This window comes from Pseudorasbora parva, chromosome 11, assembly GCF_024679245.1.
Source record: "Pseudorasbora parva isolate DD20220531a chromosome 11, ASM2467924v1, whole genome shotgun sequence".
Classification (NCBI taxonomy): domain Eukaryota; kingdom Metazoa; phylum Chordata; class Actinopteri; order Cypriniformes; family Gobionidae; genus Pseudorasbora; species Pseudorasbora parva.
In genome coordinates this window covers 15,167,606-15,189,543 of record NC_090182.1, presented here as the reverse complement: position 1 = coordinate 15,189,543, position 21,938 = coordinate 15,167,606, and the positions used below count along the sequence as shown (strand labels likewise).

Here is a 21,938-nt window from a genome sequence, read left to right as displayed (position 1 = left end):
ATGTGGCACATCAACGGTCTCACAACACCAAATATCAAGAGTGCTCAACACACAGCTAACCATGGGCTGTTACGCTCTCTTAGTACGATACATATCAAACATTAAACATATTTAAATACCTCAACACATGAAGACTTATTCAATTAAATGGAAAGTTCACATAGATTTAACATCATTCAATTAAAAAAATTATATTACCATAGCCAAAAGCACATGGACATCCAAACACAATATACCACTTTTCATTTATTAATTTTTAAAATAATAAGCATTAACTGATTCGTTTGCTAATATACCACATTTCACTCTTCTAGGAAGGCTTTCTACAAGTATGTTAGACCCGGCGATGGGACCGGGCTCACAGTCGATGTTACAATTCTTCCTAAAGGACGGGGATTTGTGCTGGCCTTTCAGAAAAGTGCAGTTGCATTTAGATTTGGCATCAGAAATGACTGAAATACCCAAACCTGTTTATATAAAGGAGCTGTCCACAAACTTTTGGCTATGTAGTGTAGATGGAAAATAAGAACAGGATTTATGGAAAGGCAATGTAGCACTTCATAAATGGACTCGTACCAGCAAAGAAAAAAATATATAAACTCACTATATGGATTGTGTTCTTTCTCACAATTGGAGGAAAAAGATACAGAAAATGAGACTGATTAGTACATTAGCATTCTATTTGTTATTCTAGATCTAGAAGGTTTCATGTAGACAGTTACTTTAACTTATAAGTAACAAAATATGGCACATGAAAAGTTTTTGAGGGTGAACCGAAGTAATTGGCCATTCATTAAACAGAAAACAGGCGAGGTTTGAAAAGATTGTACAGAAAAACTATGTGTTTCCTTGAACTGCTAGAGGAATGGACTTTGGAACAGTCAATGAGAACACGTTGAACTTTAACCTCACACTATTTTCACTTACAAAAAGTTTGTTCATGCACCGTCGGCAGGCAGAAGAAATTATATTAACATACACACTTTTCTTGTATAACACCCTAAGAGTGAAACTCAAATACTGAGAATAGTAAAATAGATAAAACTCTTCTTAAAACTCATGCTGTAATTTATTGGTTTATTAAACCTGCATCAAAGGAGGTTTTTTGTGGCCATTTGCAGCAGAGGTTTGTATTTGGCAATGTTTTAAACAGATTGCACTATTGTCATAGTCAAGAGGTCCCTTGACTTTTCTTGAAACTGAAATTTGGCACTACTGTATAAATTGCAACCATTATGAAGAGATAAACAGTGAAATACTGATGACAACAATGCAATAGAGATTAATAAAAAAAAATATTAAAAAAAATGAGGTCAACTCCCACCATCTTTGATCCTTGAAAACGACATTGAGTGGCACATGGAATTATCTGGCAGCAAACAAAATTATTTCAGAAATAAAAAAACAAAAACCGAAATGTATACAGAAGTGAGCACCATCATACAAAACATGTCAGACAAAAGACTGGCACAAATCTGCAACAACAATAAGGATTTAGCTTAAAAACAATTAAAACAGTCAAAAATGTAAAAACATCTTACAAAATGAGTTGGGATGTCCTGGAGAGGTACGGGTGAACTTTGGCACACAAAAATATGTTTTAGATGGTATGTCAAACCATTTGGGTAGAGAGGAGATTCACCAAGGTTTATCTTTATAATCCTTTGTTGAAGTAGACCGTCTCTACTCCAGGATGACTGGCTCGAATCTTCTCCTGCAGCTCGGGTTCCAAGCGGCTCACTGCCATAGAGCTGTATGAGTTTAATTAGAAACCAATTGGAATTATGAAATGCAGCAGAATAATTTAAAAGAGCAAAATTTGATTAATCATTCTAAAATTATTCAAAAGATTCCAAAATACATGCATTAAACAGCTATGAAAATGTTCTTACCTCTTTTGTGGGAATAACGCACAACACAATGGGGTCGCAAACACAAGGCTAAGAAGAAAAAAGAATGAATGGGTTACAAATTCTTGAATGCCCTGTCAGAAAATAACTGTTTTTTTAGACCATCAATCTATCTTTGGCAACTCACCAAAACCCAACCAAGCCAACTTGAATGGGTGCACTCATCCACGGAAACCTCTGAAAAAATAAAGAGGGGGGGATCAATCTGGCAACAAAGCCCATGATTCTTTGGGGCCATTGTAAGGGCTAAAGCATTCACTGTAGTTGGGTATGTGCATGCTCTGTTAACAACTTTCATTAAGTTTTTCAGTCATGTAAACAAAACGTTTATAATGAAATCAATGTAATTTTGAAATTACCTTGAGGAAGGCCTTCTTTTCCAAAGAGTTCATTAAAAAGGGAGGGATGGCTACAGGAAGATAACAATTAGTTATATTACTTGATTGCGGTTACAGTTTCCCATAACCCATAGCCTGCACTATTTTAGCAATCCTATAAGATCATTACAAATCACACTGTGCATGTAGACTGTACAATGATGACACCTAATGACTCGTAGGCTACGAAGTTTCTATAGAAGAATAAAACGTCATCAGCATGCGCTAGAGGTAATAAGCATAGGTGCAAAGTCAGTTTAATGAAAGACAAACTCAAGACTTTGAGTAAACATACCCATTCCCGGAGAGGCCATGAGGATTCTGGAAACCACCACTTGTGTGATGGCCTGTTGAGCTGCCTTTGAAGATTCTCCTAACCGATTGTCATTCTCATCTGTTACTGGAATGCCATGTTTGAGTTCCCTAAAACACAAAAGGAAAGATGTGCTTCATATGACATCCTCACTTCTATGGAGCCAGAATGGTGACTTTAAAATTTGGCATCACAAATAAAAATTGTCATTGAAAACAAAAGCAGAACTGAAAAAGGAAACATTGGCATTGAAACATTTGCATTGAAAACAGTTGTATTGGCATTGAAACAAGTATTGGCACTGAAAAAATAAAATTATTAAAATATTACAATCGTATTCTTTTATTGAATTGGGATTTATTTGTATTTTTCAATGACAATCTTCAGATTTTTTCTTCATGTCACTCTTTTTCAGTGACAGATTTTTTTTACAATGTCAGTTTTTTTTCAATGTCACTGATTTTCAGTTTCAACTTTCTGTCACTGTTTTGGCGTGGGGAGGGGCGGGGTCTGAGGGGAGGGGTAAGTAGAGCGTAGTTTGCATATCATTGCATATAGGTATACTGAAGCCATCATGACAGATGTCCAGTTTACCGGGAACTTCCAAGCCGCAAGTCTGTTTTTTTTATCTGCCATTTACATGTTTATTCACGTGCAACCTGGCCGATTTGCTTAACTTTTAACGGCCGTTATGCTGTCTCCCCCCCCCCCCCCCCCCCCCCCCCCCCCCCCCCCCCACGTCTATATTGTGATCACAATATTCCATGACTACCAAAAAAACAATCCGGAATAAAATCAGGTCAAGCCTCTTTATGCATACAATTTGTTCTAGATAATTATTTACCGTTGTCTCATGAGTGGAATATTGATACAGTTAAGCAGCAGCTACAGCAGCGAATGGAACAAAGCGTCCTATGAGTGGAGACACGTGCTGAAAGACAGAAAATGTAATTTGTTAAATACACATAAATACTAATTATAACATGAACACTGAGCATACTATTTAATAATTAGATGTGAGTTATAACTTATTAGTAAGCGATAACCAGTGATTGAAGTGTAAGGAAAAAGTGCCGTTACTCCTGAGGGTCAAAATTGAATTCTGGTGATGGGGCGATCAGAGTACCGGTAACATGAGAAGTGCCGGCATACAAGAAAATATGAGAGTACACTCCAAATTAAAATTTAGAAGTACTGTGTGTACCAGCCCACTTCAAGCACTGGCGATAACAGACCATTACCTTTGCTAATGCATTTAGTCCTAAAGCAGTAACCACGGCCCCTGTGGTGGCTGATACATAAGCTGTGCCAAGCTGGCTGCAAGGACATATATTAGGAATTTAGAAATATTGCAAAGTAGCTTAAAGAAGAAATGTATAAATTGAAACAAGTAGTCATATATGCGTGATCTGAAGTCCTCTCACTTTATTGTGATGGGGGCATCTCCGCTCCTGTTGGTGTAGTTGACTATTGCATTGAAAGACTGATTGATCCACTGCCAAAACAGAACTGCGGGAGTTGTTCTAAAAGCACAAAAGAGTATAAATATTCAGCATTATGTGTGGTTTTATTGTCCAGAAAAAAGCCACCAAGTCCCAATAGCTACATTGTAGTCACTATAATGGATTATACAGCAAAACCCAGCATGATTCACCTGTAGAACGTCATCATGCATCCAGTGATGGTCATATTCATGGGGACCTGAGCAGACATGCGACCAATCAGGAGCATTTTCTCGCCTGTGTCTGGGTGGAATGCTGAGTCAAAAACATACTTCGCCCTCCATAGCTCATCTTCTGTGAGACCTGGTGATACCACCCCTTTTCTTAAAAATAAATAAATAAATAAATAGAATGGAAGATGATAGCATACTTGGTATCTGGCAAACTCAGCATATGTAACAATGAATGCTTTACAAAAGCAAATACTGTAAATACATGCAGAGTTGAGCCTTACTTGTAATCCTGAATTATCTGACATGCTTTTTCTAATTGTTCATTCGACAGGAGGATGTTTCTAGGGTCTGTGACGGTGAAGAAATGCTTTGCTCGTCCCACAAATGTTCCCTGATCCCAGCGTGGCTCTTTAATGTTTATGGAGGTGGAGAGCTCGGCTGCCATGGTACACTGTGAACATATTACACTGATAAAACCTTGGATACACTTCACTTATTCTTTTAACACACAATAGTGATGTCTTTGAAAACAAGTTATTTTTAAAACATTATGGTGGTACCATGACCGCTATAGCAAGAAGCCGAAGAAAGATTCTTAAAATCTCCACAGAAGAATTACAACATGCAGGTTTGAAATTATGGCAAGTACACTAACTTACACTGTTACAAATACACAGTAATTCTTATCAATGCAATATTTTTGTGGACACTGTGATATTTTATTCTAGTTTTCTTTGATGAAGAGTTCAAAAGAACAGCATTTATTTGAAATGGTAACATTTATATAAAAAATTACTTTTTAATTTATTGTATAAACCATCCTTGCTGAATGAAAGTACTGACTGTTTCAAAATTATAATAACAATAATTACCTGCATCAGACTTTTGAACGGTAATATAAATCCTTCATTTATGGGTGCACAGTACATTTTTTGTTGCCCATATGAAGAAAACTCTGTATTACAACAACATCTAGAGAATCAAAGGCCTTTCATATTTTTCCCAGCAAAAAAACTAAACTAAACATAATGCTTGCGCATGACATTCCTCCCCTGATTAAGCCACTGCTGAATCAGCATGTCGTTTCTAAAGACACAGCTGATCAGCCAAGCAAAGAAAGGCTTAAACATCAGTCATTCTGAAAATGGCATTATGTGCTGCCAGTCCCATGTAAAGCAAAACCTATATATGGCATGTTTCTATAAATAATTGTGAAAAAAATATCAAATTAAAAAGTCACAGGGTAGGGGGTTGTCACAAAATCTGTCACATTATCATTTATTTTAAACCTGACTTTCTTCTGTAGAACATATAATGAGATATTAGACAGTATGTAGAGAACTGATAGTCTCAGTCACCCTTCACTTGCATTGCATCATTTTCCATGCAATGAAAGTAAAGATGACAGAGTCATTCTGCGAGACTGGAGGACGACTTTTTTGTTTTCTACTGAAGAAAGAAAGCAATAGTTTGGGTTTTAAATTAGACGAGGGTAGTATTTTTTTATTTGTATGTTTTTTTTTAAATTTGTGTTACTGTCCTTGTTGATGTTATCTTTAATGACGAATGGAAACAGTATCATCAAGTGCTTCAAGGTTGAATCTCAGCTAACAGAAAAAAATTAACGGAATTTAACCATTTTATCTTGACATTGACAATACAGTCTGAATACACTAAAGGAAGGACAATAAATCACGCGTTTCACTTAAACGCGGCTACTAATGTGGGTCTGTGTCTCTTTAAATCAAATCAGGGTTCATGTGTTTAGCACGAGATCACTTGGTTCTGCGCGGGCCTGATGCTTTGCGATTCTTCCCTTTTGTAACGCGTTTCACTGGTGAAAGAAAGTCTGACTCGTTTTCGCTAATCGGTTCTTTTGAACAGTTCGTTTAAAAGAACCGATTAAAATGTTCAGGGATTCAGTGATACGTCATCGCGTGGTCAACATTTGAATTTGTAGGCTAGGCATGCATTGCTTTTTTTTTTTAAATACATTTTTAAATAAGTATGTGGTTTAAAACTTCAAGTTGTGATGTTTAGAAAACCAACTAAATTTCATATGCGTGCTGATAAGACAAGTGATTTTTTCACTTTAACAGTAGACATATATTTTATTAACGTTTCATTTTTGATAGTTCTGCTATTTGCCAATGAAGAAAGTTATTTATGCTCCGCGACCACAAGTTTAAGCGAAAGCTCATTCTGTGGTTTTACGTCTCATGACTACATTAAAAGATAGATTTTCGTTGATTCGGTTTGAATCGTAAACGAATCGTGAACAAATGATTCTGAATCGTTCTATGTGCACATGTTCAACCGGTTCATTAAAGAAAGATCCGAATCAAAAGAACAATTAATTCATGTTTCGGACATCGCTGCAAAGCAAGACTTTATTATCATGCTTTCCAAACATGAAAGCATTTAGTACACACTATGGATTGCAAAGATAAGACACTGGCCGATATACGGGCCTCTTGATTCGATATGAACTTTGAACAGAGACGCGGCGTTTATGACACTTTCCCAATTTCTTGCCAAATATTATACTATTATGACTATATATTAATCTGTAATATTTTAATAATATAGTAATAACATGCATGTACACATCATATTACAGGCTTTATTGGTGTGCTACAATATTGATGCTCTTTGAAGAGCAAAACAACATGGGATAGATTAAATTATTTAGATAGTGTCTTGTTTTAAAATAAATTGTTAGAATATCTTAATTGAAGCCCTTCGGCAAAGAATGGTTCAAAACCAGTCAGTACCGGTTGGGTGGCTTCCATTGGGGTTTTCAATGTCATAAACCCAAATATGAATTATATTATATGTTCAAATATCATGATAAGAAAATATTGGAGGGTTGCTCCATATGATAAACAAATTCATACATTTTAGCTTTATCTTTATAACCATCTGTACAACTCCAGCTGTGCACCTCTTTATCAACCGCTGGACGCCACATCACAAAACCACTTACTGGCAGCATAGGGTTTTACATCCTAATGCAGCCAGTAAAAAAAGAAGGAACAAAAAATATATATCTTAAAAATGACACAAATGACAAGGTCCTGTTACTTACAGTGCAACAGTGCAAAGCACGCCGTCAGACAAAATCACAGCACTCCGCAGAGATATCAGTCTCGCTCACTGAGGCTAATTTGGTATTTACGAATGAATGTGAAGGGCGCAGCAGTAAAAGCCACCCAACAAACCATAGGTTGTGCTAATATTTCAAAATAAAAGTGTCCAATATCTTGGTAAATATTTGTAACATGAGAATATTAGATTTATTTCGCGAACCATGACTAGTTAAAAGAGAAACAAGTAACAACAAAATTTTAAAAAACATTTGTCAGTCCACGAAAAGAGTTTTGCTATGAAATAAAAAAAAATGCAAATTTGATTATGAAATGTAATGTTCTTCAAACACGCTAGATCAGGTCTAAAAAGCCTTGGGCAAGTCATTGGCATTATTTTCAACTGTTGGTTGTCCGTCTAAAACGTTAATAATTTATATTTTGTATCAATATATTCATGTATTCACCAAATAACGGGCTTTTATCACTTAGTATAACTTGGATAGACACTCGTACCGTTTGCCATTTATTGACTTTACTTACATGGTAATTTCCATGTAATAGAGAAGAATGGCAATGAACATTTTAGCCTAGTATTAATTTATCGATTGATTTTCTGTAGAAAGAGATTAATTTAATTACTTATTATATTTTCGAAATGCCTTGCCAGTAACATGAGCCAAAAGTTTTAGCCTATGGTTTTAGCTAAGTAAAACCACAGTAAAACCTGTCTCATGGTCTAACGTTAATGACAATATTGAATGAGAGTTAACAGGTCTAGGAAAATTGCTCCATCTAGCGGATATTTTTTAAATACCAACCAAGTCTGTTATGTTATGTTATGTTATGTTATTGCAATATGTACGTAATGTCTGAACCTCAACGGATATTTGTTGCTATATGCTACATTTCCACGAAAAATTATACTAATAATTAAACCAAGAGAGTTTGCTATTGTTCTTTTTGATGCGATTCCAAAGCGTGTGATGGTACTCTTTAAAACAAATTTAGCTGCAGAAAAATTATTTTATTTGGTGATATCTCTTGGGTAAAAGCAGGAAAATTGCCGAATAGGTTTTGTGTTAGTAACAAAATTAAGGAAGTGTCTTACAAAATACTTCATAATACCCTGCTAAGTTTTGAAAAGATTTAAGATTAATATTTCTAATATCTGTGAATTCTGTGCACTATATAAAATAAACTATTTTGCATGTTTTTTCCGCCCGCTATATTTATTCAAGATTATATTATCAGAAAGCCGAAGTGTCTGATAGAAATGTGTATATTCGATGTGCTTTTTAGAACGACAATTTGGAATATAAAGAACAACATATACAGTTATTGATTTTACTAGGAAAATACCATATACATAAAAATAAGTGGGCTTCTTTTGAAACAAATAAACAAAAAAGCAATGAAAACCTATAATGCTTTGAATGCAAATTATTTTGTTAAAACATTTTTTTAAATATAGTTTCCACCTTCATGTAAGCAAAAATCTTAACCTCTCACTGCCTAATGGTTAACTTTAGCAGTTTATTTCTTTTCCTATTACGTTCCATCATTGTGTAGGCTAAATATTTAAAAGCACGCTGTATTATAACCTTCCTTCTTTCCATACTTGCTTAAATTTCAATGCATTTTCATTGTTTATATAACTACAGTGCACAACTGAACTGCATAACAGGAATGACCTAACCCAAATTGACGAATAAAATCAATCAGCAACACTGATAACATTTGCACCATCCTACAACAGAGGATGGACAGAAGCTGTTTTCTACAAAGAAACAGACTTTACATAAATAAATAGCATGAGGTTTTTATTGCTGTTCAAAACCCTATTTAATTGTGCTCTGATTTACAAAGTATTGGGAAATAATGCAGTAACATACAAAAGCAAAAGCAAACAAAACCACGGCTCTTGTAAACTAAGTACAATAACAAATACTGCATTGAAAAAGTGCTTAAACGACATTGAAAAGAGACTAAACCTAGAGTCTCACACCCATCTGCAACAAACACTGCAGTAGGCAATCATTTAAAACAGCAACCGGACATTTGCCAGATGACAGCTCATTGTGAACCCGAGGCCATGCAGCATGAAAATGCAGCTATAATACACAGCACTATTTTAAGCTCATCACAACTTGTACGTTATCCAGTCATAAGCATTTAGAGTGTATATTCAAATATTGTTATTCCAAAACACAGCGCTTCTGAAGAATGCACAAAATCCCATTAGTCTGATGAAACCCTTACATCCTGAACAGTTTTTTTTAGAACAGAACAGAGAAAGGTACATGATGAGAGAGTAGTGTTACATGGTGTGTGTTTGTTGAGATGACTGCATTTATCTTATTGCAGTATTAGATATGGCACATGTTTTGGTCCAAAGACAGGGGTTTGTGTTAGAAAATTTTAACAGATGTCTTTTATGAGTATTCATTGTCCACTGGTCAGATAGTGCTGCAATTAAGAAAAAAGAAGCCTTCCCATTTTACAGAAAATAATCTGGAGTGCGACGAGTAACGTGAGGCTCTCCTCTACGTGGTGCCGGGTCAAACTGTAAACTAAAGAAAATCATTCTTTTAATATAAATATTTATAATTGTAAAATTATAGAAGTGTAACAGGATCAGGAAAGGGGAATTAACAATGAAAAAATTGCTTTATGTCATATACTTACAAGGAGTACTTGAGCGTGTCATCAAGTTCCATGATAGCAGCCTGGTTACCACATCGGTAGCAATAATTAGGTGCGCTGAAGATCGTTACCACATTACGCTCATGACACCAGTTATAACCCTGTGAAGATGTTTAAAATTATATTAGCTTATCAACATCAGTATGCCTATTAGTATCCATGTGCTACTAAAATATATTTTATAGCTGTGTGAATAGCTTTGTACCAGGGTTATTATATTTAACTAAAACTGAAACCACAACCAAAACATTTTTGTTACTTGAAATAAAATATTTAAAAAACTTTTTTTTTATTTCAGATAGTGAACAAAACAAAATGTTTTACATTCATTTATGACTAAAATATCATAGTTTTTATATATATATATATATATATATATATATATATATATATATATATATATATATATATATATATATATATATATATATATATATATATATATAATACACACACTCACCTAAAGGATTATTAGGAACACCATACTAATACTGTGTTTGACCCTCTTTTGCTTTCAGAACTGCCTTAATTCTACATGGCATTGACTCAATAAGGTGCTGAAAGCATTCTTTAGAAATGTTGGCCCATATTGATAGGATAGCATCTTGCAGGTGATGGAGATTTATGGGATGCACATCCAGGGCACGAAGCTCCCATTCCACTACATCCCAAAGATGCTCTATTGGGTTGAGATCTGGTGACTGTGGGGGCCATTTGAGTACAGTGAAGTCATTGTCATGTTCAAGAAACCAATTTGAAATTATTTGAGCTTTGTGACATGGTGCATTATCCTGCTGGATGTAGCCATCAAGAGGATGGGTTCATGGTGGTCATAAAGGGATGGACATGGTCAGAAACAATGCTCAGGTAGGCCATGGCATTTAAACAATGCCCAATTGGCACTAAGAGGCCTAAAGTGTGCCAAGAAAACATCCCCCACACCATTACACCACCACCAGCCTGTACAGTGGTAACAAGGCATGATGGATCCATGTTCTCATTCTGTTTACGCCAAATACTGACTCTACCATCTGAATGTCTCAACAGATATCGAGACATTTTTCCAGTCTTCAACTGTCCAATTTTGGTGAGCTTGTGCAAATTGTAGCCTCTTTATCCTATTTGTAGTGGAGATGAGTGGTACCCGGTGGGGTCTTCTGCTGTTGTAGCCCATCCACCTCAAGGTTGTGCTTGTTGTGGCTTCACAAATGCTTTGCTGCATACCTCGGTTGTAACAAGTGGTTATTTTCGTCAAAGTTACTCTTCTATCAGCTCGGCCCATTCTCCTCTGACCTCTAGCATCAACAAGGCATTTTCGGTCACAGGACTACCGCATACTGGATGTTTTTCCCTTTTCACACCATTCTTTGTAAACCCTAGAAATGGTTGTGCGTGAAAATCCCAATAACTGAGCAGATTGTGAAATATTCAGACTGGCCCGTCTGGCATCAACAACCACGCCACGCTCAAAATTGCTTAAATCATCTTTCTTTCCCATTCTGACATTCAGTTTGGAGTTCAGGAGATTGTCTTGACCAGGACCACACCCCTAAATGCATTGAAGCAACTGCCATGTGATTGGTTGATTAGATAATTGCATTAATGAGAAATTTAACAGGTGTTCCAAATAATCCTTTAGGTGAGTGTATACCGTAAACACCTCTAAACACCTCAGAACCGTAAACACCTCCGTAAACACCGTAAAACACCTCTGACTGTCCATTATGTTCATAAGGTCATCGGATACATCTGTGATTGGCTACAATGATCAATGCACGGGGGCATTTGAAAGCACATGAAAGTGATTTGTAAGCGGGAGCATTCAAAATCACAAGCAGGCGTTGACCAGCAGAACGGTCCGCTGATAAGACGTCTGCATTCAAACACTCCTGTGTGTATCTGTGTAAGCACTCTTTGAAAAGCATCTCTACACCATGTTTGTGAAGCGATGCTCGTTGTAGCTAATAACAGACATATTTGATGAGCATGTGAGCACAATGGCCAGAGTTGTTGCTCTGAGAGAGATGAGTGTTGAGTGTTGAGCTCTGAGTGTTGTCAGAGGTGTTTAAGATTCCACTAAACGCGGAACTTGGTATTGCGATCGGTACTTTTGACAACACTAATATATGCCCTCTATACAATACATAAACATTGGTAATCAACCTCTCTTTTACCTCCATCACTAACTGGTGAGCTCTTGAGACCAGAGTCAAGCAGTTGGCATGGTTAAATGTTTCTGAGATGTCCTGGCCAAATGTGTACCCAGCCCCCCTGGGGGAAATCCCCCAACCTCCACGGTCATCTGGATCTGACCACAGCAAATCACACATGGGACCCTGCCAATAAGATTTCATAAGCTTCTGTGAGTAGTGTTCACAGCTGAGACTCAAAATAATTTTGACTATTAAAGTAACACTATACATCTTTCTGATATTCACAGGTGGAATTTATACCTCATGGGGAACTTCTTGGATCCGGTCCAAAGCGCGAATGTGATCCAGTGTGTCAATTGAAGGTGACAGTCCTCCATGGAGACAGAAAATCTGACCAGACAGAGCAAACAGAGCTTAGTGCACTCAAATTACTGTGTAATTATCTTTTCGTTTTGATCTCAATGTCATAAAACAGTTACAATGGAGCAAATACTATTAATCACAAACCAATTTACCTGTGTGTCTACAAGAGCTGTAAGAGGAAGGTAGTCAAAGAGGTCTGTGAAATATTTCCAAACATTTGCATTTCCATATTTTCTCAGGCACTCGTCATAAAAGCCATAAACTTGTGTGATTTGTCTGCTTTCATGATTCCCACGGAGGATGGTGATTCTCTCTCGATATCGAACCTTCAGGATTTACAATTACAAAAATAAGCTATTAACACAATGCTAATTCTCATTTTCTTGTATTAGTAACTTCAAGTCGATGTTAAAGATTTGCCCATTCAAATACCTTTAAAGACACCAGCAGTGTGACTGTCTCTACTGAATAGTAACCTCTATCCACATAGTCTCCCATGAATAGGTAATTTGTATCTGGTGATTTACCCCCAATCTTAAAAAGTTCCATAAGATCATGAAATTGGCCATGTACATCTCCACATACTGTGACCGGACAACGGACTTCCTGGACGTTTGACTCTTTGGATAAAATTTCTTTTGCCTGCAATAGATAAAACAGGTAGGTCAGACAACAAGAAATTAACTTAAAGGGCATTTCATTTTCCTTACAAATTATGGGAGGCAATGTTGACACTGATCAGTGATTATTTAGTAATGGCTTATGCTTAATGAGCCGTTATGCTGGGAAATTAAGAGGAACCAATATGCTGTAAACAATGTTTGTCTGGTAACCTTAAATTGAACTTCAAGTGGTATCTAAATTAATTTGTAATAATAATTATTGTCATTGTTTGTTTGTTTTTTATTTATTTTACTTACTAAATTGTAGGTTTTATTCCCTATACAAATTGAGGCAGATCTCCCTTTGTGCTCCACAGAAGAAAAGAAAAAAAGAAAATCATGCAGGTTTGGAACAATGTGTGGGTGAGTACATGATGACAGAATTTTTATTTTTAGGTTAACTATTTAAGGAAACATTGCACATTTTCTTTTTTTTACAATGTATGTGTGTGTGGTGGGGCTATGGGGATGTATAGCAGCACTGAAAATTTTGGTGGAACAGAATAAGGTCATAATGATGAATGCATGTGGACTAATTCAACATGCGCCACTTGAAATAAGTTATGCAATTATAATATTGCTAAGCAATTAAAACAGGAATGGCTTTATTTTTACCACATTAAAAGAACATAAATTACATATAAAACAAAATTAGTTTGTTTTAAGTTGGTGTATCTGAACGTTTACTCTCCTATGTTGGCTTAGAAAGCAAAGACAAACCCCAAACTCTGCCTAACAACGAATAACAAAAGTGGGCATAACCCATTTTTCCCGGTCTATGGCATAACCTGAGGAGCTCTGGTTGCTAACTGCGCTGCACAACCGACAACCAATAGTCACATTCATGGCGCACAGACGGCCAATAATAGAATAATTCGGCACCGCCATCTTCGGATAAGCGGCCAGTGGGAAGGGCGCACTGCAACTGTATCTGAGCCGATAACAAATTTAGAGAGTCTGCTGCTGCGCCCACGAGCCGCCTGTCATAACACGTGTATTAACCATAGAGGTTTTAACATTCAATGCAACACTGAAAAACAGGTAACGGTTAACGATTAGCGTCACACGGAACTCACCTTCTCGCATAAAATTTTCACTTGGTTTTCCGATAGTTGTTTGCACTCGTTCAGTTGCTCAATCCATTGGTCCAGTTCTTTCGTGAATACCTTCTCGTCCATTCTCGACACTCCCTTAAAGCATTCAAGTAATGTTAAAAATAGGGTAAAACGACTTAAAATGCTTTATATGGGTTTGGCGTCATGCGTCAAAGTAATCAATCCCAGTTTTAAATGAAGCTGTCAAGTCCTAGATTACTTGAAACTGGACTGAAACCCTGTTAGTTTTACTCCCTCAAGAATAACCGATAATTACAGCCCTTTTAAAACAGTAAACGATTAAAACTACAGCCTAAAAGCTCCTTTGAATTCGGCCAGACTCTGGTTATGATGCGCAGCAGCGACGAAGAATCCGCTCATGTATGTAGGTTGACGTCACCTAATCCGCATTCAAAATAACGAATCCTACTACAGCGAAGGTTTGCTCCTCAATATTCATGAGCCAAGCCTGTTCCATTGGTAGATTACAACGCTGCATCTTTATGACCTAATTAATATTTACACGTCAGCCGTTTGCAATAGGAAGGCTATCAATGAACGTCAGCCTGACATTATTAATATTGACCAGATACGTTTTCGCCATAGTAGTATTTGTCGCAGATCTATTGTTTGTCTCTTGTGCGTTTAGTGCCACCATGTGATGTATACAGGGAATGACAGTAATATAACAACAATAATGTTATCATTATGCTCTGTTGCTGGAAAGTGCATCCACTTTTTTACACGATGATGATGATGATGATAATAATAATAATAATAATAATAATTATTATTATTATTAATAAAATAAAAAAATAAGTTATTACTATTATTGTTTTCCGTTTCTGGAAAGTGAAGGGTCTTCCATGGGTCTAATTTAAAAAGCAGTCTTATGTATGGTCTTTCTTTAACATTTCTTATTTAAACGTTGTTCATCATACTGATATAGCCAATCATTATAATGTGTTCATTTTCATTTATTTTTATTTTTTTATATATCTTATATAGTTTTATTTTTGTCGCGGCGAACATAGGCTTTTTGACAGCGCTTTCTTCTCAGTTCTCATAATAAAAGAGCTTTTCATTGAACATAAATATGACTTAAATGAATAGAAATAATAATTTTAAAACTCCACAACAATAGACATCCAATAAGACAATGTGACATGGTGACATATATGAATCAATATCAAATATCGAGGACAAAAAGTGGCGCGTGAGCTGACACCAAGGCCTTCTGGTATTTGCTGAAGAACAGTATAAATTCCCACCAGCAGCTGACGCATGCGTATAAGCTATTCATACAATTTTATTATTTTTTTCTAGTGAAAATGGCTGCCTTTCAGCTTTAAACCTCAGCGGTTCAGGGAAAAAAATATACATCCCTTAAACCAGAATTATTACGATCGTTCGGGAAGAAAGCATTGCGCTATAAGAATGTGTATATTATTGCGTTAATAAAATGATGCTTTTGATTTCAAGAATGGAAGATAGATCTTTTTCGTGTTTAACCCATTACATTCCGTGATCCGCGTTCCAGATGAGGTAAAGTACTTTCTTTATTGCATTATTTAACGCGAAATTGCATCTATTTTATTATAAATTTAATTTTATTTACAGTAATTGAAATAATATTACATATTAACAACCGAAGAGTGCCTGAAAAAATAGACTTTTTTCATGCAGAATGACAGGACAACGGTGGACTTGCATAAGAGATATTCTGCGGTCCCTGGCATTTAGTGATAAAACATTGTTTGCTTATCCAACTGTACATTATTGCGACATACTTGAAGTGTGATTATACTATTTCCATAGTTTGTATATCTACGACTCTCTCTGCATAACTTTCCGTGGTTAATTGAACAGGCCTGTTGTTTTCTTTTTGATTGACATTGTCAATCAGTCAGTTAATTGCGATGCACGCGCTTGTTGTAAGATGTTTGGAAAGTATAAATTGCAATCATTTTATATTTGGATGTTATTTTCCAATATAAACAAACTAACCACTGTCCTTTTTTCTAATGTTTTAAAATATGCTTTATTTGAACAGAAAATGATGCACCAAGTAGCCAGCAACAGCAACGACTATGGTCTGGGTAGCATTGGGGATGATGGGCAACACCCAGCCAGTCATTTTGAGTTGTGCACTTCACAGTCCAACAAATTTTACCCCACTGCTCCACCTCCCTCACTACAACTGCCACTCCCAAACTTGCCCCCCTTGCCACAGAGCATGATCAAGCCCATGTCTTGCCAGATGCAGGACTCCCAGAATGAATTTCACTCCCAAACCGTTAGAATGAGGGGTGCAGATGCTCCAGAGGGCTCTAAGAAAAAGAAGGGCCTCGGGAAGTCCGGACGCCGAGGCAGGCCCTCGGGTACCACTAAGTCTGCAGGCTACCGGACAAGTACGGGACGACCGCCTGGGACCACCAGAGCAGCGGGTTTTAAAACCAGCCCTGGAAGGCCACTGGGCACCACCAAAGCTGCAGGCTACAAGGTGAGCCCTGGTAGGCCTCCAGGCAGCATCAAAACACTATCAAGGCTTAACAAACTGGACTATGGCGCCTGCAATGGTGCACCGTTCCCTTACACCATGATGCAGAAAAGGGCATTGTGCGACGCCACTGTGAAAGAGAAAGACACTACGGAATGAAAACCATTTTTTTATTTATTTCGAGGAGGGACTAGGGATGTGGGTGCATGTCCAAAGTCACAGTGAATTGTGTTTGCAATGTCAAACTCTTGCAAGGAACAAAAAAACAAAAACAAAAAAACGGAAAAAAAAGATGGATTTTGATACCTAAATGCGTGTATGTGCCAGTGTTATCCTTTTGTGTATCTTTTTCCAAAGATCATTAGCATTACCTTTCTCGCTATGACGTATGTTAACCTATTGTACAGATGTGCATGACCGGTAGTATTGTGAAATAAAGTTACAGTATTGAACACATATTAATCTTTTGGTCCTTAGACTTTGCTCAAGTGAAATGTAGAAAGACCTGCAATTGTGTTGTTTTACATTGAACGTTACATTTTACTTACATTTTTTGATGTACAATTACAGTCTTCATTACACCTGGTTTGTTTCACGCTAGAGGACTTTGACTTGAAAAATCTGATCAGCCGTAATAATTCCTCTGTTCCCCTGATGTGTATGTGAAAGTGCTCTGTTTGTAATGTCTAAGAATATGTTTATCTTTTTGTTGTTGTTATTGTTGTATTTATGAAATGTCTGGTGCCCTTTTAGGACAGAGAAAGATGTGGATTTTTCACAAAAAGTCTAGTCACAGATTTTCACAATGGCAAACCTTTACACATGCTCCTGTAAATATAACTGTGAGTTTATATCACCCAGTGTGCTCTGTTCCAGCCAAAATAGTTTTGCTGATTCATGATCCCATTTAAAACACCATGTTACTTTTGTTTTTTAACTGTTGGGCTAAAACAAGGCTCAGTTTTGTGTAATCGAATACACCTGATCTGATAAAAAAATTTAATAAACAAGTATCACTTCAAAAATATAAATTGTGTGGAAAAACTGCTAAAACAGTTCTATACAGTTCAAATTTACCAATTTTTAAATGTCAATTGAGTTGGTATATAAATTCCTCTTTTATGATGTGACTCAAGCATTCAAGTATGACTAACGTCTAATAAATAAAATAAAAATATTATTTGGCTGAATCAGAAACTTATTATAAATATTATAAAACAAAATACAGCACTAAAATAATGGCATGCACGTTAATTACATAAACACTTTAATAATTGTATATGCTAAGGTAAGTTGAAATTTTTAAAATCTCGAATTTTAACTTTTTCCCCCCTTAAAATTTCTTATGCAAACAGCCAAATTATGGGTTCTCTCCTACTGTCTTTGTTCTGGTTTTAAAATCGGTGTCTATACTGAGTGTGGATAAGGTATAAGGACCAAATTCTCAGAAAGGGAAAGTTGACAAATTTGAATATTTTTTTAATTGCAAATATATTGCCACTTCTATTTTGTATAGGTCGAATAACAACATTACATTTTATCTCATGACACAATAGAGGTTGACTGATGTTTGTGGCAAGCCATTTTAACATATATTCCTTTAATCTAACTGGCATCTGTTTCTATGTTAGTAGCACATATAACAATCCAGTAATGATTAAATTTTTTATGTGATTTTTAATTGCTTGAATTTGATAGACATTAGCTACTTATTCACTGGATACTAACATTAATGCATTAATTTTTTGCCATTGAATTATGAGACTCCATTTTCTATTAAAAATGTCTTATCTCACTATTTACTTATCATATGTCAGCCTGGTTAATTTATAGTATTACAAATCTCACTAGTACTAACAAACATGTTAACAATTGTAATACAAACTAATAACAATAAGTAATAACATGAACGGTAGCTAGTTATGCATTAATCTTATTCCTGATGAGCCAACTGCATTTTGAATTATGGATGGCACTTCCAGTTTGGGGAACTTCCATTTCAAATCATAAAGTTGTCCTATAAAGATTATCCGTCAGGTTGACTGAGTTAACTGTTAAAGGGGTACTTCAGCGCTGGGAAGATGAATCTGTATTTAAACTGGGTTATTAATGTAGTAGAAATGTGAAATTATTTTTGAATTTGGTGCTTTCTAGACTGAGAAAAGAACGAAAATGTATTTTTGTCTAATGGGGATAAAAGACAACAATTCCCAGAATGCTTCGCTGCCCTGTGAGGCCATTCCCAAAGCCACCTACTGGATTACTGTGACTGAGTTTGAGAACATACACTATTAAATACTGAACGTGTCTGTTCAATATCATGAGCGAGTCATCACGTGAGTGTGATAGCACTGAGCACTAACTGCAGGAGTAAAATTATATTAAACATTATGGGCTGATGAGCTCATGATGAGAGCTGAGGTAATCGCGACCACATTCGTGGCATACATTCACAACGCGTGTTCAGTCTGGCACGTTTTCAGTTCATGCCTTTGGAAGCTTAACTTTCATATAAATTAATTTGAGAAGTTAAAACACTTACATTGCTCTCTGTCTCAGCATAGTTCAGTTTCCATGAATGCCTGAGGCTGTAGCTGCGAGCTGAGTGCTGTAAGTGCGATCTCCCATCCCCCATGCGCGGGTGTAAAACATGAGAAAATAGCGCCCTCTGCTGGCTGTAGTCTTTAGCCTTTGGCCAAACATTCCTCCTATGACGCAAATATCGTCAATTTGTGTCATTGGAGGAATTTTTACAGAAATAAATTGCACAAATCTCTTGTCTCAGGGGGATATGAGGGGGGAAGCACAATCATTTGAATATACTCCAGGGTTTCTACTGATACAAAGCCATATGCTAATCGCTGAAGTAACCCTTTAATTTTCCTTGATGTTTTATTTTCTCTCATCCACTCGCGATTGATTGGAATGTTATTTTTGTATTACTTGGCCCGCCTGTCCGATTGGTGGATATAATCACGAACCACACACGCCAAGGAAGTAATGTTATTTCAAGACAGCTTGTCGGCAGGCCGGTGATATGTTTTGGTAGCCGGTTTGGTAGTCCATTTTGGTAGCCCGGGCGTTGCGTGCCCAGGTCCATACATGTCCGAGTCTGATCCCAAATCGCAATGAACCAACAACACCACAAAATAAAGGATTATTCAGCCTTTGACATTGTGCTAAGGTATTTTTTGTTAGACACATACACATAATAAATAAATCTATATCAAACGATCATACTTTCACATATAAAAAACATTTTTGCTCACATTAGTGTTGCTTCATTCGTTCATGTAATCTCAGCCTGTCTGCAAATCCAGACTCTTGTTTACAAACTTATCTGTGATCAGAAATAAAAGAACAAACACGCTCGGTCTTCCCCACATGAGCTGGATATTCATTTAAAATAAAGTAAATTCATGCATTCATAATATTGCAATCTGAATGAAGCTAAACGGCATGTTTGTTGCTTAGAAGTTGTATTCGGTTTAGCTCTACGTAGGTGTGTGTCATATCAGTGGCATGAGTCGGTGGGCGGGGCTACAGAATCATTGTCCATCTTATGTTGAGGCAGTGTTTCACTGCACTCTGACGTCACAGCTCTGAAACCGGCCATTTGCTTGGCCTGGTTTGAATAAAAAAAAATCAATCAAACCAAATAAAATAAATATATAGTTTGCTGGTGGGCCTGCTGTTTAAAAAAAAACGCCCTGTGCGAATGTGATGTGCGAGGCCCAGGGGTAGCTACATTAAAGGGGGTCTATATTGACAAATAATTTGTTGTTTATGTGGATATTAAAAAAATTAATAAATCATATATTCACAGCATTGGGTTCAAGAAGTTAAACTGAACTGCACAGTGCGCACATTTTGACGCTTAAATTATGTTCAATGAATGGGTTAAATGTGCTTGCAAATCGGCCTGAATCCACTTGAATTAGTTTGGACTGCTCTCTCAGTAGCTGCGTTTCCATTACAGAGTTGCACAAAACCTTCGTGATATTTAAGCTGCTAAATGTCGATAAAAAACTATTGCGAAAGGACGGCGTTTTACTTAACCGCTATTATGGGTCTATAATGTTTTTTTCCCCTCTCATGATAAGTCATTCCAAAAAGTATGCAACATATACTTTTTGGAAGTAAGTTTGTGTATATCCCAGCACCGCAATAGCCATTATTTTGAAATGGAAGGTTATCCATGCGTGTTATCCATGCGTGTTATCCATGCATTAATTAAAATTAAAAGAACAAAATGTTTAAATTTCCATTGTGGTAACTCAAAGTTTTCTTTTTTTGTTATTTTGGCTTTGAATTTCATTTGTTAGAAATATGGACTGAATATAGAAATGCTTTTAAGCTAAAAAGTTTGCATTTAATACACATTTAATGCATTTTTTTTTAAATGAAGACAGCATTTGGAGTGCATGAAAAATAATAATTTCTCTGAGTCAATGACCTTTGTGAGTGTACACAAATAAAAGTAGACAGTTTATAGTTTATAATTATGTATTGCGTATATCTGTATGCTAAAAATGTCTATTATATTGTGAGTTATATCCGCTGCCATAAAGGACAATGTCCATCAGAATGTGCTGGCATGGGTTAAAGAAACATAGCCTATTTAATTAGGCTTTGTTTAAATATTAGCCTATAATATTTTTATTTATTTTATATGTTGATTATAAAAAATAAAAATAAAAAGCAGCATGAGTAAGATTATAGGTCCATATATGTCTGGAGACATGGAGAGGCATTGAGTATTGTTTTGAATAAAAGTCTTTATTTAAAATTATTTTTTTTCAATGAGCGTGGATTTCTAGTGTAGCCTATTGAACTTCTTAGGTAGTCTAATATCTTTGGTTTCAAAGGGAGCCAAAATCAGAATTTGAATGGGGTGAATAAAGCTCTCTCTACTGGCCTGATGTGTGATGCCGCGCTGAGTGACATATTACCGTCTCACGCAAAGAAAAATATTGCAAGTTAGCCTACTACATAATAACATTTGAACAAGTAGAAAAGGTATCACGTTTAACATTTTTAGCTACGGCGATGTAACTATAATAGTATTTTAAAGGGTCAAAAAAAAAAACATTTTAACT

At 36.2% G+C, this 21,938-nt stretch overlaps 3 protein-coding genes across 3 annotated transcripts; 1 reads left to right on the top strand and 2 right to left on the bottom strand.

Moving 5' to 3' along the window:
* Window positions 1–1,514: 1,514 nt before the first annotated feature.
* sfxn1 (sideroflexin 1) lies at window positions 1,515–7,493 on the bottom strand. Its single transcript, XM_067457197.1, is given in 12 exon segments — window positions 1,515–1,751; window positions 1,893–1,940; window positions 2,038–2,087; window positions 2,270–2,319; window positions 2,583–2,710; window positions 3,445–3,476; window positions 3,478–3,531; window positions 3,842–3,917; window positions 4,025–4,123; window positions 4,255–4,425; window positions 4,557–4,726; window positions 7,364–7,493. Coding segments are annotated over 11 exon segments (969 nt in total). The 5' UTR covers window positions 4,721–4,726; window positions 7,364–7,493; the 3' UTR covers window positions 1,515–1,654.
* A 1,674-nt stretch (window positions 7,494–9,167) lies between these two features.
* Window positions 9,168–14,744, bottom strand: ppp2caa (protein phosphatase 2 catalytic subunit alpha a). The gene is made up of 7 exons (XM_067457196.1): window positions 14,322–14,744; window positions 13,016–13,225; window positions 12,736–12,909; window positions 12,521–12,610; window positions 12,242–12,403; window positions 10,050–10,168; window positions 9,168–9,934 (listed from the first exon to the last, which is right to left on the bottom strand). Exons 1-7 carry the CDS (start codon window positions 14,421–14,423, stop codon window positions 9,862–9,864), a joined length of 930 nt encoding a protein of 309 aa, XP_067313297.1. The 5' UTR covers window positions 14,424–14,744; the 3' UTR covers window positions 9,168–9,861.
* Window positions 14,745–15,649: 905 nt separating this feature from the next.
* si:ch1073-44g3.1 (uncharacterized protein LOC797133 homolog) lies at window positions 15,650–18,017 on the top strand. The gene is made up of 2 exons (XM_067456488.1): window positions 15,650–15,884; window positions 16,393–18,017. The coding sequence occupies exon 2, from the start codon at window positions 16,396–16,398 to the stop codon at window positions 16,996–16,998; it is 603 nt and encodes a 200-aa protein (XP_067312589.1). The 5' UTR covers window positions 15,650–15,884; window positions 16,393–16,395; the 3' UTR covers window positions 16,999–18,017.
* Window positions 18,018–21,938: the final 3,921 nt, after the last annotated feature.